Genomic DNA, 19942 nt, shown 5'->3' with positions numbered 1-19942 from the left:
CGATCGATCGCTGAAATCCTTCGAATTTTTCGATTAGAAGGATTTAATCGTTCGATCGAACGATTTTACTTCGACCGCAGGATACCCAAATTTGATGAAAAAAACTTTGACTCCGATATTCGAAGTCAAAGTATTTTAATTCGATCGTCGAATTTCTAAGTATTTTTATCTTCAAAATTCGACCCTTGATAAATCTGCCCCTTAGTGCATTAAACCATTTTGCCTGAACTATTGCCATCTACAGTATCATTCAACATCTTCATTCTGGTTTATCAGCTAGTGTTGAAGAAAAAAGACCATGAGATTTTTATTAGAGATTTTAATTTAATTAACAGTGTATACATGAGTATGGTCTCATAGGTCAATCTTACACATATTCACTGACAAAGAATTATTCAAGATATCTAGTGAATTAAATAGTCAGTCCCAGTACCTAGTTTGTGTGAATGCAAGAAAACTGTAAAGTTCTTTTAAGAGGATGAAGCATTCTCCACATCTACAATACTTGTCTTTTACAAAAATTTATTAGGTTTTTTGGGTGTCAATTTATCGTCTGAGTAATCTGAGAGTAGAATGCCTCTTTATTTTAATATAATGTGTATAAAGCACAAACATTCCAATCTCGGTTATGCAGAAGGTCCCTTTGCAAAAACAATTCTACCTTGGTTATCTTTTTCATATAAGTTTTCAACAAGTAACGACTTATTGAAGAAATTTTTTTTTCAATTTCTTAGATACCAAATCTGTTAAGTGGGTTTCTTGTGACATTGCTTCGTCATTTTAATGTTTTAAGTTTATTCAGGATTTCCTTCCTTTTTATACAAGAGTTTAGACCATTCACATTCAAGTAGGAATGTGCAACATTGTATATTTTACCTAGACGTTTTATATGTACTGCAGGTTCCTCTATATAAGAAAAGCTTTTATTAATAAATGAGCAGATAAAATTACACAGGCATTTGCTAAGTTATGGCGTCAACAAATAGAACAGATTAAACAATCTGCTGAAAAACAACATAATTATTGTGCACCAGAAAGCTGTTGCTGAAATAATACCATGACACATATCCCACAACATGTTATATTCACTCACTCTTTTCCGTAGGAGAAAAAAAGCAAGTGTAGATGTCTCCCAGGCATGTTATTTAAAAGTTAGTTATGGTACCCTTCTTACCACTAACAAACTTTGAAACCGTATATATCTTAATTGTTTTTGATTAATTTCTACCAACAAAATTTGGGTTGCTTTTATTGCCACCATTTAAATTACCAAAAGAAAAGTGAGAATAGCTGAGTGCTGTGCATCTTCTTTCTATAAAACCGTGTAGAGAGAAATCGCAAACATTTGAATGGTTACCATTCGCCACGACCATTTTTGTTACCTTAATTGCCAGATTTTTAATAGCTACCACCAAGCTTGAGTGTTTTCCACTATTTATCTTTCACAGGAACTACAGCTTGGATTAATGCTATAAATACTTTTTGAGATGTTGAGATTCACTTAAAAAATGGGCAGTAGTGCAAATTTGTAAAAAAAAATTTGCAAAAAGTTTGTACAGATGCACCTGTCTCTTTACGCAGCACTACATTAAGAATTAAGAGAACTGGTCAGTATAAGGACATCTTGGGGAACCAGGGTGCTGGGGAAACAAAGCAATAAGTATCCCTATATTCACAGACTGTTTATGGCAGTTGTTAAACACAGGACTCCCTTGCACTAAATGGCAATGTGCCTTGGAATGTATTTTTTAATCCCTTATTAAAGCCCTACATAAATCAGTGCATTTGTTTTCCTACAGCCACTAATACTGCCACACTTTGAGTTTCCAAGCTTTGTGTTTCTTCTGCAATAACCATTGTCATTAAAGTTTGCTATTTGTATTGCTCCAGTTGCCACTATGGCTGCTTCCATTCCCGAATAAGTTTACAGTCCCTCTCCCACGCCTGCATTTTAAGTTGATACATGATCATCAATGTTCAGTTGTTTGCCGCCACCAACTACTTTTCCCCGAACTGTTCTCCGGATTCTTGTAAAGCTTGCAATGCTGGTTGGCTTTCACCTCCAATATCTCAGTGGCTGGTCCCAAGAGACTTTTCTGTGCATTCTATCTTTCCAACACCATCATCAAATGTTTTAAGTGAATTCTTAGGGTTCACACAAATATGTTTTGAACTGCAACCACGAGTAATTCTCCCTTTGGGCCCTTCAAGGAAGAGATTAGTAAATATGAACTGGAAAAACTGCACAAAGACAAAGCAAGTAAAAATCTAGATATGTCAGTGGTTACTAAAGGTGAAAGTGATGAAATGAAACTAACATCTAAGAATCTTGTGCACCACAATATAGTGTTCAGCTGAAGCCAACCTACTTCCATAACTACATCCAAGCACAATCCACTAGCATGCAAACATTGTCAAAAGCTTGCATTCTGTTTGCCTGTCACAGTGCACAACCTCACTCCACAAGTCTGTTACATATATATTCTACAGAGAATTAGAAAAACTATTTTCGTGTTCTGGTTGGAGGCAGCTGATTCAGGGGGGATTTACAGTCCAATAGCAATTGTGTTAGCAGACATAGAGGGGAATATACTAAAGGGCGAAGTGGCTAACGCTGGCGAAAATTTTGGCACTTTGCCGATTTACTAACAGTAGCTGGCGTAATTTCGCAAAGGAGATAGACTCTGGCACAACTTCACACTCTTTCGCCAGGCTATCGCCAGACTTGCCTTCACTAGTGATGGGTGAATTTATTCGCCAGGTGCGAATTTGCGGCGAATTTGCGCGATTCGCCGCCAGCGAATAAATTTGCGAAACGCCCGCGAAAATTTGAGTCAAAAATTTGCCGGTGGAAAAAAAAAATTTCCAAAAAAACGGACGCCGGCGTCAAAAACGGGTGCTGGCGTCAAAAACGTTTTGCAAATTTCATGCGAAATTCGCTAATTTTTCGGTGAAGCGAAATGCCGCAAATTCGCCCATCACTAGCCTTCACCACCAGGCGAAGTGCAATAGAGTAGATAGGAGTTCCTCAAAAAAAGTTGAACATTTTTCCCGCTGGCATTTTTTCCCATTTAAAGGGTGATAGACTGAAAAAGATCGTAAATTTATTTTGGGGGTACCCTCCTTCCCCCCTACATTTGCTAACATATGGCACCTAAGCTATATTGTGGACATATGTGTAGGACATTATAACAATTTTATATCATTTTATTAATGTTCCCTGGCCTTGTGTAGTGTAATGTATTTGCTGCAGCATATACATCCATTGTACTTTAACTGCACGCCGTAAGCTAATTAGCCAACGCTAGCGTAACTTCGAACTGCTGAGCGTAATTTTGCTTGCGTAAATCTCCAGCGTTCACTACCTTGTGCACAACTTCGGATCTTCGTGAATTTTCGCCGGTTAGTGAATTTGCCCCATAGCTACCTATACTTGTTAGGAGTAGACTTTGGGGACAATTTATTGATTATTTATCTATGTTCAGTTTTTTTACAGAATTATGACATTTCAGTCATTTTGCTTTTCTGTGCTGGAATGTATCTACTGCCATAATTATTTAAAGCTTTTTATAATGTAAGTGATTTGCATTGGAAATTAAATATCTAGATGGGAGTTTGTACTCAATGGAGTTAATGGAAAGGTTAAAAATTTAATCTGCTAATAAATATTTATACAACCTGGAGCAGTGTAGGTATAACAATTGGTTGCTGTTCCCATGCACTCATAATCAATCGGGGTACACTCCATGGATCCTTCCTTAGTGCAGAATGGGCACATTATTCCATTTCTATAAACTAAAAAGAAGGAAGGATAGAGCTGAGTGAAGCAGGTAAAATGTATTCCCTATATAAAAATTCATAATGCATTGGATGAAAGTAAGGTAAAGTGTAGGACTCTCAATGGCAGGTTCATTTTCAGCCACAACCCTATCTGCAAGCAGTTCTATGTTCTCTCTGCATGGGTTTAATCCCACACTCCAAAAAACATACATGAAGGTTATTTGGCTCTTGATTAAACTGCCCATCATGTGTATGTGATAGAGACTTCAATAGAGACTAATGCAGGGACTGATGAAAGATCTTTCTAAATTGCTTCACAACAACTCAGCCAACAATAAAATGTCCTGATATGGGTGAGTTTGGAGAAGCATTGTGTACAATTTATGGAGTGTAGATGAATATCCAAGTACCTGGAGGAAACTCAAACAGAAGGTATAACATACATATTACATATTTAGTGGTGGGCACAACATTCCCTTTTGCTGCTAGCTTGTATTAGAGATGTTGTTAGCTCCTTTAGGTAAGTCCCTTGCTCTCTGGCTGTGTAGGCCTCCACATCAACCCTTTAAAAATAAAACATTTTGAACATTGCCCGAGGAAACCTGTCTAAAAGCAAATGTCTTATATATTGTTATTAAATTGTGCACTGGAGCAAACGTTGTGCATTGTATTACATATGGGGCTGTCAATTAGTATTTGTAATTGCATAACAAAACATGGGTTCACTGAACTAAGCTATCTTTCAATTGGTTTGCAAAATACATTTTTTGAATACAACACAAGTACAAGTACTTCCATTTTTCTTTGTCAAAAATATGGAGCACTTCTTTTTCTTTTAAGAATGTCTATGCGTCCACTGGCTTAGTTAGTAATAGTTAGTTCTTGTTCGTTTCTATTTTATTTTACATATTACTTCATTGTAAGTTATACATTCTGTATAATATGTCATTGTATTAATCTTCTTATTCTGCATACTATTTGTTATCATTGATTTTTATGGTTTATTGTGAAAACCAAATGAAATATTTCAAATCTAAAAATATGGAGCAAAATAATGTTGCCACTTTCATGCTGTCTTTTTGAAAAAACAAACTTAAGCTGGCCATAGACTTGTAGATTTACCTTCATATCAGATGAACCTGCCCCAACCTGCCACTAACCATTCAGATCAAATAAAGCAGTAAAAGAACAGATCAGCTGATGTTCTGCCCCTGACAGCAATCGTACGAAAGTCATGTCCGACAAAAACTGGTGACAGTTTCCCACTGATATCGTCAGATTGGCAATACACGCAGAGATATTATCGGCAGCCAACAGAAATTTTCTAACTTGTCTGATCAACTGAACGACCGGTCACCATCTCACAAAAATGTTGGGCTACTCCACACACATAGTTACATAGTTACATAGTTAAATTGGGTTGAAAAAAGACAAAGTCCATCAAGTTCAACCCCTCCAAATGAAAACCCAGCTTCTATACACACACCCCTCCCTACTTTTAATTAAAATTCTATATACCCATACCTATACTAACTATAGAGCTTAGTATCACAATAGCCTTTGTATTATGTCTGTCCAAAAAATCATCCAAGCCACTCTTATAGTCATTAACTGAATCAGCATCACAACATCACCCGGCAGTGCATTCCACAACCTCACTGTCCTGACTGTGAAGAACCACCTACGTTGCTTCAAATGAAAGTTCTTTTCTTCTAGTCTAAAGGGGAGGCCTCTGGTACGGTGATCCACTTTATGGGTAAAAAGGTCCCCTGCCATTTGTCTATAATGTCCTCTAATGTACTTGTAAAGTGTAATCATGTCCCCTCGCAAGCGCCTTTTTTCCAGAGAAAACAACCCCAACCTTGACAGTCTACCCTCATAATTTAAGTCTTCCGTCCCTCTAACCAGTTTAGTTGCACTTAGTCTCTGCACTCTCTCCAGCTCATTTATATCCCTCTTAAGGACTGGAGTCCAAAACTGAACTGCATACTCCAGATGAGGCCTCACCAGGGACCTATAAAGAGGCATAATTATGTTTTCATCCCTTGAGTTAATGCCCTTTTTTATGCAAGACAGAACTGTATTTGCTTTAGTGACCACAGAATGACACTGCCCAGAGTTAGACAACGTGTTATCTACAAAGACCCCTAGATCCTTTTCATTTAAGGAAACTCCCAACATGCTACCATTTAGTGTATAACTTGCATTTATATTATTTTTGCCAAAGTGCATAACCTGCATTTATCAACATTGAACCTCATTTTCCAGTTTGCTGCCCAGTTTTCCAACTTAGACAAATCACCCTGCAAAGTGGCAGCATCCTGCATGGAACCTATAGTTCTGCACAATTTAGTATCATCTGCAAAAATAGAAACAGTACTTTCAATGGCCACCTCCAGGTCATTAATAAACAAGTTGAAAAGCAAGGGACCTAGTACAGAGCCCTGCGGTACTCCACTAACAACACTGGTCCAATTAGAAAATGTTCCATTTACCACCACTCTTTGTAGTCTATCTTTTAGCCAGTTCTCTATCCAGGTACAAATACTATGTTCCAGGCCAACATTCCTTAATTTAACCAGTAACCTTTTGTGTGGCACTGTATCACACGGTCTGAAAATCGTACGAAATGGAGATTCGTATGATCAAATCTTTACGTCTATGGCCAGCTTTACACAAGCTTCAGATTTGTTTATTATGTAATTCCAGATTTGAAATCTAGCACTCCAATTTACTATACCAGCATCTTGGAACAACAATTTAACAAAAGCAATGCATTTACAAAATGGATTAAAAGAGATGTAACCCCTAAAAGTTAAAGAGGATAAAAATGCCATATTTTATATACTGAACTTATGGGGAGCTACTGCGGCATCTTTGGAGACACAGATCTTTACTGCTAAAGGGTTGTAGTTGCCTAAGGCTGGTACAGAAGCCCAAAACATAATGTACAACATTTCTAGACTATTGATTTAGTTCTCCTTTAAGGCTTTTGTGAATTTGTGATTTTGTTTTTACTTCAGTTTTACTCCAATAATGGTCCATATTCAATTCAGTGAGAAAAAACATTTATCATGTTAAAACTCATGGACGAGATTAAATTTTAGGTGAAGAAACGTTTTCCCATAGACTTCAATAGAGTTTTCACATGATATACTGGGCCGCATTCAACTCAGTGAGAAAAAGGTTTATGACATGAAAACTCACGTACGAGATTCAATTTGAGATGCAATTCATTTCAGAAAAAACTTATCTGAAAGTTTATCGTGTGAAAACTTTATTGAAGTCTATGGGAAAAAATCTGAAACTGAAATTGGAGAAAAGTTTTTCATCCTCAAATTAAATCTCAGCCTCATTTCACGCGATAAATGATGAGATAACTTTTTCTCACTAGATTGAATCTGGCCAACTGTGAGATGTTTTTTTGAATTGAATTGCATCTCAAATTGAATCTCATCCATTTCACGCGATAAACCTTTTTCTCACTGAATTGAATCTGGCCAAATGTTTATTCACTTGCACCCTTATATACTTTGTTTTTCATTGGGTGATTTGAAGCATGCTTGGAGCTTCAATAAAAAAAAGGGTAAATACATAGAAATGTACGGAAGAGCACTGGGGCCAGCAAAACCAGCAAAAAAAAAAAAATTATGGTGAATTATGACTTTTAAAAGTCATAATTATGACTTTAAATCTCATAATTATGACTTTTATTCTCATAATTATGACTTTAAATCTCATAATTATGACTTTTATTCTCATAATTATGACTTTAAATCTCATAATTATGACTTTTAAATCTCATAATTATGACTTTTATTCTGATAATTATGACTTTTAAATCTCATAATTATGACTTTAAATCTCATAATTATGACTTTAAAAAGTCGAAATTATGACTTTAAATCTCATAATTATGATTTTAAATCTCATAATTATGACTTTAAAAAGTCGAAATTATGACTTTTAATCTCATAATTACAGAAGAGCACTGGGGCCAGCAAAAAAAAAAAATGATGGTGAATTATGACTTTTAAAAGTCATAATTATGAGATTAAAAATCATAATTTCGACTTTTTAAAGTCGTAGTTATGAGATTTAAAAGTCATAATTATGAGATTAAGTCATAATTTCGACTTTTTAAAATCATAATTATGAGAATAAGTCATAATTATGAGATTAAAAGTCATAATTTTGACTTTATAAAGTCATAATTATGAGTTTAAAAGTCATAATTATGAGTTTAAAAGTCATAATTATGAGATTAAAAATCATAATTTCGACTTTTTAAAGTCATAATTATGAGAATAAAAATCATAATTATGAGATTAAAAGTAATAATTTCGACTTTTTAAAGTCATAATTATGAGTTTAAAAGTCATAATTTTGACTTTTTAAAGTTATAATTATGAGAATAAAAGTCATAATTATGAGATTAAAAATCATAATTTCGACTTTTTAAAGTCATAATTATGAGTTTAAAAGTCATAAGTATGAGATTTAAAGTCATAATTATGACTTTTAAAAGTCATAATTCACCATAATTTTTTTTTTTTTGCTGGCCCCAGTGCTCTTCCGTAGAAATGTGCCAAATAGAAACGTATATACAGTAAATATATTTTATAGTCAGCCAATAAATGTATTAAAGAACGTACTGTTTTCCTCTGGACTACAATAATTTGTGTCACAGCAAGTAGTAAAATTTGTTTCTTTCTTGCCCCGCACGAGTTGGCTAAATGATTGGTCACACTGCTCCTTTTTTCCACAAATTTTGTCTAAGACTTTGACGGTGCTTCCTAAAAGAAAGAAGAAATGATTGCATGAAACATATTTCAGTTAAGTACAAGATATGATCTGGCATAAAATGACAGTTTGACATTAATGTATAAGGGTTCCTAAATGATAAACAATACATAGGGTTTTAACTAGGGATGCACCGAATCCACTTTTTTGAACCAAATCCAAATTTGCATATGCAAATTAGGGGTGGGAAGGGGAAACATTTTTTACTTCCTTGTTTTGTGACAAAAAGTCACGCGATTTACCTCCCCGCCCCTAATTTGCATATGCAAATTAGGATTCGGATTTGGTTCGGCCTGGCAGAAGGATTCAGCCGAATCCGAATCCTTCCTGAAAAAGGCCAAATCCCGAACCAAATCCAGGATTCGGTGCATCCCTAGTTTTAACCCTTCAGTTAATCAACACAAGTCATGGTAAGGAGAGCAATTGTTTTTAGGCTTACCTAGGGTTTTTTTTTTTTATTAGAGTCTGAATGCCAACAACTCTATAAATTCGAGTTTTTTTTACTATAGAATCTGAATTTTTTTGGGATTAATTATACCTCTGCGGATGAAAAAAGTCAGAATCCAAAAATCCAGCATCTCAGACCTACAGAGGTTGTATATAAGTCAATGGGAGAAGTCCTGAAGATATCCGGATCTGTGTTGGGTTTTGCGCAATAATCCAAAGATTTTGTGGCATTCGTGCAGAAAATCCAAAAAATGTGTACAATCCTAATTTTTTTCATACATTGTGAATGCAGCGCTATGCAAGCTTGATACTCTGTGCAGAACTTTATTTCTATGTTTATTATTGTGTAAGGAATGTTTATTACTTTTTCATTATTTTATAAGATAGCCTTCATTTGGAGGGGTCGAACTAGATGAGACCGAATTACCCATTAGGCACTTACTGAGACCAGCCTAATTAAAGCCCCCTCAAGACACCCTGAGAATGATGAGATGATCAGCCAATCACTGATAGCCACTTCATATCGTCACCCCATGATGTCACCACCCCAACCAGTGATGTCACTACCCTGCCACCTGCTTGAGTTACCTGTGGGGAAAAGTGGCAACCCTAGATAGAACAAGTAAAGGGAGAGTGAAGATAGAAGGGGTCTTATTTTGCCTTTCTCTAGGTCAACTAGCAGTTAGGCAGGTTTTTATAAAGGCATGAAAGTTTGCTGAAAGTGTGTCTTTTTTTCAAACTAGTTACTCTGTTACTACGACTATACCTAGATCTATTTGCCCGGCTTTGTCCAGACATGAATAGATTCATAAGAATCCAGGTAAACCCCTTTCCTTATTAGGTCTAGGAATCAGGCCTACCCCATTTGAATTTGGCCAACTGCGAGCCTTGTCATCTCAATCTAAACCATGTATCAGGAGGGCTGCGTGCCTCTGGTTCTCTCCTGCCAGGTTTCCCACATGCAGAATCAAACATTGTAACCACATTACAATTTTTACAAATGGGGTGACCCAAAAAATAGCTTTGCATTCCTGGTGAATGCCAACGGGAAGACAGTTATAAATACCTTTGCATTTGACCCATTAATGTGCATGCATTGATATGAGACCTATTTACAAAATGTTCTAGTTGCCATAGTACATACCAACTTTTTTCAAAACCGTCATGCAGACTGTTCCTTCAGGACATGGTATTGTCTGTTTACAACCATGAGAAGAGCAGTCATAGCACATTAGTCCATTTTTAACCAAAGCTGTAAAAAAACACACAATTGCTCAAATTAACAGATACAGAAATTGGTGTGTTAGTTTTGTGCATACCCCTTTAATCATTTTATTATCATACACATAATCATTATCATAATAATGACAGACAGAACTGCTATACAATGTCTTTATATTGCTTAATTATTGAGTTACACTGTACTTTGATATAATGTTGGCTGCTTATATTCCTTCTGGCATGTCACTGGATCTACCAAAAAGATATAAAAGGGGAAAAACTTGTATTTTACGCAGAGAAAGAAAAAAAAATCTAAATTGATCCAAATAAATGCTTATAATGGTTGAGCTACATTGTAGGTTTACTAGAAGGGTTTGGACTGACCAGATAAAAATGGTAATTTATTTAGTGATAATGCATTTCCAACATGATCCACCACCTTTTTAATACTTTTTATACAATACTGCATTTTTCCTATTCTTTTGACTTTATTAATATGTTATATTTTTCTTGGATTTGTAGTTCAACAACTGCTCAGGAAGATGTGGTTGAGCAGTGAAACAGGGTTTAGACACCTTTGTGTCCTATAAAATAAACAGTGCATAATCTTAGGCATTATTCTCGGTATATGTTATGAAACACCCTGTTCTCTACATAAAATATACAGGCGCCTTTTCCATATTTAAATTAATATGGGCACATCCTAAACATCAGTACTGTATCATGTTGGGGTGGGCTGGAGGCTGTTAATTATGAAATATTTTGTGTAGGGTGGAATCCTATTTGATATGGGTGTGCATTGCCTTTTTGAGTTATATATTCAAGTACAGTTTGTTTTCTGAAACTATAAACCTGATTTTGGCAGCATTATCATACAATTGCTTCTGCAAGTATCGTCTTGCTTGTTTGACTTGGGGTTTATTATGTTGAGTCATTTTTACTCTGTTATTGGCCTCACTGAATAGAGAAAATAGAAGGCATCCAGGCACAATTCCACAAACCATGACTAATGGTGGCCATACATAGCAGATTTAAGCCACCAATTCAGATCCTTTAGACCAAATGCCGCAACTTATCTGTGTATGGAGCTCTTTGATGGGTTTCCCAGACCAATATCTGACCACAAATGGTCCAGATCTTGATTGAGCAGGTTTGATTTCCCCCCCAAGATCGAGGACTGCATTGGGGAAAGATTCACTTGTTTGGCAACATTGCCAAACAAGCAGATCTTATAGTGTATGGCCAGTTAAGTGCCCTGGGAGACATGAAAGGCATCGGGCCAATGGAGATGTTGGCCTTTTCAATTAATCTACAAAATAAATATATTTTTGTACCATTTTTTTCACTGCCCTTGTTGCATGTTGAGTTCCTAGATGCCTGCTATTTTCTTCAGTTGGTTTAGCCTCTCCCCATGTTGAGGCTCTGTGGTCAATGCACATGGACTAAATACATGCTTATGTGGTGAGTGCTTCAGACACTGATTCCTGTGCTCCTATTGGTTGTTTTGTGGTATGTGGTTGCCAATTCTTTTGCATGTAAAGTGAAGTTTATAGAATTCTGGAGAATTTTTTTGCATCTATGATTACAGTTCTCAGCAACTTCTATAGAAAACTGGGGAGCCCTGGGGGGTGATTTGTCTGGGTTACAACCCCTTTAATATGGCATGCATTTTGGTTAGTTGACCAATAGGTGGCAGTCGAGCCATGCCATTTTAGGTAAGTTGTTCTTCACTCATTTAGCCTATAGGTGGCAGTGTAATTAGCAAAGTGAGTTAGATATAACACCTAATCCCACTAAGAACATTACAGACCCAAGGGCTTAAAAGGGCACCCACACACTGGTTCAGGGTCTTTGATGGGAGGGAACAGAGAATGGAATAATGGAGATGGAGACGAAGACCAGACAAGTAGTGACAGTCTAGAATAGGTAAGTGGAAAATGCAGCAGATACTGGGGGGCACATTTCCTAAAGGGCGAATTGTGGGTTTTTTGGTGAAAATTCTGCAAAATAACAATTCCCACAAATTCACCGATTTACTAAAAGGCGAAGAGGACAATTCACTAGCAAAAAAGCTTAGCGCTAGCTGTTTTCGGCAGCTACTATTCTCTAGCAAAGTTTCTCCAGCGAAAATTCTCTAGCGAACTTAATAAAGGGTTATGTAGTATGAGCCGCCTACAACCCCAACAAGCAGGATTTTCCTGAATTTTAGCAGATTAATCATTGCTTGTACTGGTTTTACAGTTTCCTGATTTAACACCAAGAATTAGCACCTGCTTGAGACTTGTATAAATATTAGACCATATCATGGCACAAATAGAGTGGTGTTACTACTACCATACAGCAGACTCTGTCAACTGGTGTCAGCTGATTGGTTGGTTGATGTGGGTTATTAGACCAGTAGCCAATCTGCACCTTTTATTACATTACCCTTTAATAATGCAATGTATACTGTATAGTCTAGTCTTTATTGTCTGAAATCTTTAATGCGCACATTTGTGACGGTCTCTATAGAATAAAATCAGTATTGCTTACGTAAATTACAGTCAGGAAAATCACAGCAGCTTGTTCGGGTAATGAAGCCGTCGTTTTGATTTATAATAGCTTGCGAAGTACAAGACGAGACATCGAACCCACAAAACTTGTGCACAAAATACGAAGACCAGTAAAAGCGTCTGTCATATTCTATAAAAGAAAAAAATGAAGATTTAAGTTTCGAATTATTTTAGTGATTTGTAAGTTGCCTTCCCATGAATCTTCCCCTCTTGAAAACATAGATTCTATATGTAGCACACCCGTAGGTGTATCTTAAACTTGTGTTTATGCTCCGGCAATGTAAGACACCCTGTAGATCCAGTAACCAGGCACAAAGCGCTGCTCCAGCAGACTTCTGCACTGAAATCCATTTCTCAAAAGAGCAAACAGATTTTTTTATATTCAATTTTGAAATCTGACATGGGGCTAGACATATTGTCAATTTCCCAGATGCCCAAAGTCATGTGACTTGTGCTCTGATAAACTTCAATCCCTCTTTACTGCTGTATTGCAAGTTGGAGTGATATCACCTCCTCCCTTTTTCCCTCCAGCAGCCAAACAACAGAACAATGGGAAGGTAACCAGATAGCAGCTCCCTAACACAAGATAACAGCTGCCTGGTAGATCTAAGAACAACACTCAATAGTAAAAACCCATGTCCCACTGAGACACATTCAGTTACATTGAGAAGGAAAAACAGTGCAGGCACAAGTCACATGACTGGGGGCAGCTGGGAAATTTACAAAATGTCTATCCCCATGTCAGATTTCAAAATTCAATATAAAAAAATTTGTTTGCTCTTTTGAGAAATGGATTTCAGTGCAGAATTCTGCTGGAGTAGCACTATTAACTGATGTGTTTTGAAAAAAAACACGTTTTCCGATGACAGGATCCCTTTAATACTGCAATAACAGCTCAGTAAGAATAGCTCCTAGTATAACCATGGTGTGCACACCTTAGTAAACCTTACTTCTAACATTACTTGCAATGTACATTCATTATTTATTTTTAATTCCAAGATATTAAAGGATACATGTAATGTTAATAAATCGATTAATTTTGTTACAACAACGCCACCTGCTGGTCAGTTTCTGATCTGTCTAACGACCAAGTAGTCAAGGAAGTTGACTAGAAAGAAAGAGGCTGCTCTGATGTTCTTCTGCTTAGGAAAAATTTGAGAAATGTTTCTAATTTTTTCTCTTTTTTTCCTAAGCAGATGAACATCACAACATATTATCAAGGTTAAGGCATGCTGGGAGCTTTATTCCAGCAACATCTGAGCTGAATTCTTAAAGTAATATTGCACAATAAAACTTCCCTCTCAAGGGCCAGGGCCACTCTCCAGGGCCAGCAGAATCCATCTGTGATCTGCCTCTCTGTTCTTTGTTCTTACAATTGAAGCTTTAATCACAGTTTCCCAGCACAGACATGTAAGTCCTTCTCATGTTTGATTCCAGTGTAATATAATGGAGCTAAAATAACAATGATCTCTCCTATGTAAGATAACAGCAAGATGGCTGACATAGTTCTGGGAATCAGCATTCTTATTGGTCAACTCTCTTGCATTGCAAGTTTTATTAAACAGAATTCTCATTCTTTAATGTGTGGTTACATTTATCATCACCTTTTCTATGGAACAACCAGAGGATACAATGGGACAGCTTTATGGTTGGATTTAGTGTCCCTTTAAAGGAAAACTATACCCCCCAAAATATATAAATACTTAAGCAACAAGTGGCATATTAAAGAATCTTGCCAAACTGGAATATATATAACCTGAAATGTATGGTTGGTTTGGTTTGTTTGTGTGCACTGTGAATTATAGTATCCCTGGGGTTGGCTCTTGTTTCTTAAAATGGCTATTTTCTGTTTAGGATTACCCAGTGACATGTACTACTAAAAAAGTATATTATGCATTTACATGAAGCATGGTTTTACATATAAACTGTTTTATGCAATACATTTTTTTTTATAGAAACCTTCATTGTTTAAGAGTTTAGTTTTCCTTTAATAAATACAATTCAATAATCCTTCCCAGTAGCTGCAGCATTGACCTGAAGTATAGAAGTATAGTCAGTCCTGTCATCAAGAACCAAGGCAATAAACTTACTTTGCACTATTTGACTAACACAGAAGTTCGTTCCAAGAGGACATTTAACCGAAGGACCTCTGCAATCTCGTTCCATACGTATACACTTAATACATGTAAAAGGCTTATCTATAATGGGAAAAAAAGAACATACAGTATATCATCAAGTGTATTTCATCTACAGTATCTGTGTATGTCTTTGTGTGCATGTATATATATATACATATAGTGTAAGGTGCAGGATCCACTTTTCTTCTCTTTAAGACAGTTTATTTACATACAGGGATGACCATTTCAGGATACAAAACAAATCATAAAAATAACTCCTGCCCACTGGGCTCTACCTTTACACATGAAGCGTTCCCTTACTACACTGGGCCCCTTGTGGACTACCAGTAAGCAAACACATAAGTTGGGGGTCACTCCTGTACTCACTGTTCTCCTGGGGGATTGCTCAGCCTCCTGGCTTTCCTCAGTGAGACAGAAAGACCCTCTGTCACTTGGTCTCCTCTCTCTGCACCTTGGCAATATTAAATGGCACCCCCAGCCCCTCTGGGAGTTCCTCACACAGGCAGGTGTCCTTCCTGCTCGGAGTCCTGCTCTGAGAGACTTTCCTAACAGGCTCACTAGAACTAAATACCTTTCCACAGAACAGCCTTCCTGTGGAAGTTGAGCTCTAATCCATGAGCTGGACTACTGGACCTGAGTACCTGGCTTGCCTGTTCTTTCCAGAATACTCCAGCTTCCAGGACCTGGCCACCAAATCCTTTAAACAGAGAACCTATTCTCTCTTTATGAACACCCTTCCTGGTGCCTACCTCTCCCACTAAGGAGAACTTAAAGGGAAAACACATATTTTCCCACATTGTTTTGGTCACTCTACCACAATATATATATATATATATCTTACACGTATATAGGTCTTACCCAGGCTGGTTTTGGGTAGTAGCAGTAGTCTGAGGAATCTATTAGCTCTTGCTCTTCCATTTACAAAAAATCATATTATCTGGACACAGGGATATGTTCAGCCTGTCTGTGCCGTACTCTGCAGTCTGTCTGTATCCACTGTATTGCTCTGGGTTTTGACACAACTTGCACTAGCAATAATACAACAAGCAGAACATGCAAGATACCACAACTGCTCACAAAAAATAGTCACTGATGTGTTTTATTGGAAAACTGCCACTGTGGTTGCAGTGATGTCTCTATGTATTTAATATTTCCCATATGCTTCTGTGAACTGGCATCAAGCTTTGAAAAACAGTAACTTGGTTATATTAACTCCATTGCATTTGTAGCGCTATAGTAAACTGACTTTGCTTTAGTCAGTTTAAGCTACTATCGGTGTGGGGTAATACCACATATGAAGCCCTCTCTCTCAGGGGTAAGCCCTCGTAGCGGGGTGGAGGCAGGGTGTAGTGCAACTGTAACCAGGTGCAAGAGCACAATGATGGGCGCCAGTAGTTCTTTAACGCTTAAACAATGAACTGTCTTTATTTAACATAGCACATATCCACAATGGAGCTTAAAACAATCAGACAGCATAAAGGTAGCATATAGTCACAGAACCAGTATAGGCTGAATCCCTGCAGGCCAGAGAATATACAGCAGAGAGAGTTGCAGCTTGTGAGGGGTATTGCCCAGTTTTCAGGATCTCTTTGAGTGGCAGTCTATGGGAATTCCTACCATCCCTAGTCTCAACACTTTAGTCCTTACTCTGGGTCAGTAATACCCTGGGATCTTAATCCCTCTAATATCCTCGGCGGAGCCTGGAGCTGCTCAACTATATAAACTCTCTATCACTCCTAGAGTGATCTAGAAAATAGTATGCTATCGAATTACTAGGGCCAATGCGAATAGGGTCAACATGTACCCATTCCTTTCAAGTTTGCTTGGTTGGGCTAAAGTAATGGACCCAGACCTCATGGTTACCAAGACCTTTATACTCTGACACAGTGCCATCTGGTGTACACTGTGAGAACTACAGGGGTTACATAAGCACAAGGTCCCCCATCAGGACCCACTTAGGCGTCTGGATTACTAGGGATGTGCCTGTCAGTAATGTGTAAGGGTGTCTAAATTTTCACATCCCTACACATTTAAATAATGAATCTCTCAAACATAGGGATAAACAGCGGGTCTTGTTTATAAAAGTAGAGCAGCTCATATCAGCATATTTGGTGGCAGAGCAAAATATACGCTAGGCAGTTTGCTAAAATTGTGCTTCCATGGCTGCCTTAAGAAATCATGGGGCCCCATAAAACAACATTTTCTGGGGGCTCTGGTCTCCACACACCCACCCACCCCAACCCAGCCCCCAAGCCCAACTCCAGATCCCAGCCACCCCACAAGGCCACAAAGACAGAGCTAAAACTGGTAAGCCCCCCATATACAAGTTATAAAAAGCCTTTGGTGTTCAGGACGGCATTATAAGTTTAAAAAAAAAAACATTGGCAGGCACATAAAATGTTTTAAAAAACGTTGGTGGTCAGGGCCCCCCTATAAGTTAAAAAAAACATTGACTCCAGGGCCCCCCCATTATTTGAGCAGCGCTGTAACTGATGTCACACTCTTGCAGGAAATGTAAATAATTTCCCAAGTTGTTTTTAGTATATACTGTACATGTACAGGACCTGTTATCCAGAATGCTCAGAACCTCGGGGTTTTCAGATAATGGATCTTTCCATAATTTGGATCTTCATACCTTAAGTCTACTAGAAAATCATGTAAACATTAAATAAACCCAATATTCTGGTTTTGCCTCCAATAAAGATTAATTAGTTCTTAGTTGGGATCAGGTCCGGACTGAGAATTAAAATAGGCCCTGGCATTTCAGGTACACAGAAGCCCAATCAGCCCACACAGAGGCCCAAATAGCCTCCACCAGCCCGCTAAATACTGACTTTCTATGGGACCTTATAGCAGCCCCTCTGGCATTTGCCAGAACCCACAGATTGCCAGTCCGGGCCTGGTTGGGATCTAGTACAAGTTACTGTTGTATTATTATAGAGAAAAAGGAAATCATTTTTAAAAATGTAAATTATTTGTATAAAATGGAGTCTATGGGAGGCAGCCTTTCTGTAATTCAGAGATTTAAGGATAACAGATCCCATTCCTGTATAAACCTATATACATACATAATTACAAATTCTTATATTATGTTTAAATTATGCACCTTATCTGTACAAGATTCAAAATACAGACAAGATTGTTGTAGATTCGTAAAAGATACCAGACACACAATGGTATGTTAATTGTTTATGGTATAAAGCACATTGTGTGAGTTGTTCTGCACGTCTGACGAAGGGGCACGCCCCCGAAACGTTACATCTGACGTAATAAACGTGCAGGGGTCACCCCCGTTACACTTGCCATCGTGTGTCTGGTATCTTTTATGGATCTTTAAGTAGGAGAGGCGCCGACCTCTCTAACCAGCACCGGCCTTAAGCTAAAGGAGAGGTGGGGAAAAGAGGACCAGTGTGAATTGTGAAGATTGTTGTAGACCATTCCCACTTTTTGACCCCTCCTTGTTTCCCCTCAGTATATTTATGATATAATATACCGATATTCCGAGTATAATGCATTTTTTAAATATTGCCATAGAGGAACCAAGCAACATTTCCAAAGTATATTTCATGTTAACCATTCACAAACATTTCTGTTACATTGGCTCAGTTTGTGGCTCATGTTTATAAACCAAATGTATAGAAATATATAATCAGCGCCATCTTCCTGTTAAAGGATAAGAAATAACATTTATTCCTTACCGGCATCTGTTTCTAATCCAGTCTCTGCTCTTGGGAATTTCGGTTCAGCAGTCGGTATGGCAGTAGGGTGCACTGACGGTACTGCATAAAAGAAAACAAAAGATGGATGAAGAACATGTAAATGTATATAAAGTATATATGTTAAAATGAAATATATACATATATATATATATATATTCATTTTAAAAGGATTAAGAATTATATGAGAAAAAGGTCTATTTGCTACCCACTATCCAGATAACTGTTATACATTTCTGTACTTTTTGTTTTTTTCTTTTGTTTTCTTTTGATCTATTTTTTTTTTTTTTAAATTATAAATAAAAAGATTTTTTTAAAAAAGGATTAAGAATCCCATTAATTAAAGGGGTTGTTCACTTTTAAATTAACTTTTAGTATGATGTAAAGAGTGACATTTTGATGCACTTTAATTTTCTTATTATTTGTGGTTTTTGAGTTGTTTAGCTTTTTATTCAGTAGCTCTCCAGTTTACAATTTCAGCAATCTGGTTGTTAGGATCCAAATTCCCCTAGCAACCATGCATTGATTGGAATAAGAGACTGGAATATGAATAGGAGAGGGACTGAATAGAAAGATGAGTAAGAAAAAGTAGCAATAACAATACATTTATAGCCTTACAGAGCATTTGACGGGGTTAGTGACCTCCATTTGAAAGCTGGAAAGAGTCAGAAGAAGAAGGTAAAATATATTAAAAAAAACCTAAAAAATGAAGACCAAATAAAAAATTGCTAAGAATTGTTCATTCTATAACATACTACAAATTAACTTAAAGGTGGACCACCTCTGTAATAGTTAAAGTGCACATCCAGTACAATCAATGCTGCAGGTAGCTGATGGACATAAATCTCATGTATAAGAGTTAATAAAACTTACCATTGCTTAGAAACAAAGATCCCCATAAACACACAATGTAAAGAGAGATCATTGTGGTTGAATTCAGAAGAATAATCTCTGCTTTATGTATGACAACAAAGACAAATAGCGTATTTATATCACATAAGGAAATATATACACCTTGCATTCTAATTCATTAGAGTAGGTGGGGGAGCATTTGCTATTGGCTGGCTCCACACCTTATACAACTATCTGTGTATTCACGTTATGAGCAAGATTAGACTTGTACCTTTTGTTTTATATATTTTGTGAAATAGCAGAATAAATATTTTTTTTGTTACTCCTGTGTAGTGATTGAAACGCATTGAAGTCAATGGGCATTTTTTCTTATGGCGACTTTTTTGTCCTAATGCATTAAAGTTAATGGGCGATTTTCTAATTGCGACTTTTT

At 37.0% G+C, this 19942-nt stretch overlaps 1 protein-coding gene across 2 annotated transcripts in view; it reads right to left on the bottom strand.

Annotated features, from left to right (window-relative positions):
* Positions 1-19636, bottom strand: part of LOC108695927 (phospholipase A2 inhibitor subunit gamma B) — a 42691-nt gene extending 23055 nt beyond the window's left edge. The window contains exons 1-8 of one of the 2 annotated variants that reach the window (XM_041569675.1): positions 19531-19636; positions 18640-18720; positions 14894-15001; positions 12784-12933; positions 10175-10282; positions 8436-8576; positions 3679-3795; positions 906-2204 (exon numbers count right to left, since the gene is read on the bottom strand). In XM_041569675.1, the coding sequence (XP_041425609.1) occupies positions 2071-2204; positions 3679-3795; positions 8436-8576; positions 10175-10282; positions 12784-12933; positions 14894-15001; positions 18640-18720; positions 19531-19582 (891 nt within the window). In that variant the 5' untranslated portion in view covers positions 19583-19636 and the 3' untranslated portion in view covers positions 906-2070. Of the gene's footprint in view, positions 1-905; positions 2205-3678; positions 3796-8435; positions 8577-10174; positions 10283-12783; positions 12934-14893; positions 15002-18639; positions 18721-19530 lie in introns of those variants that run through there. The other variant, XM_041569676.1, reaches the window with a different exon arrangement.
* Positions 19637-19942: the final 306 nt, after the last annotated feature.

Source organism: Xenopus laevis, chromosome 7L, assembly GCF_017654675.1.
Source record: "Xenopus laevis strain J_2021 chromosome 7L, Xenopus_laevis_v10.1, whole genome shotgun sequence".
Lineage (NCBI taxonomy): Eukaryota > Metazoa > Chordata > Amphibia > Anura > Pipidae > Xenopus > Xenopus laevis.
The sequence above is the reverse complement of the archived record's forward strand: the minus strand, read 5'-3'. Positions and strand labels throughout refer to the sequence as shown.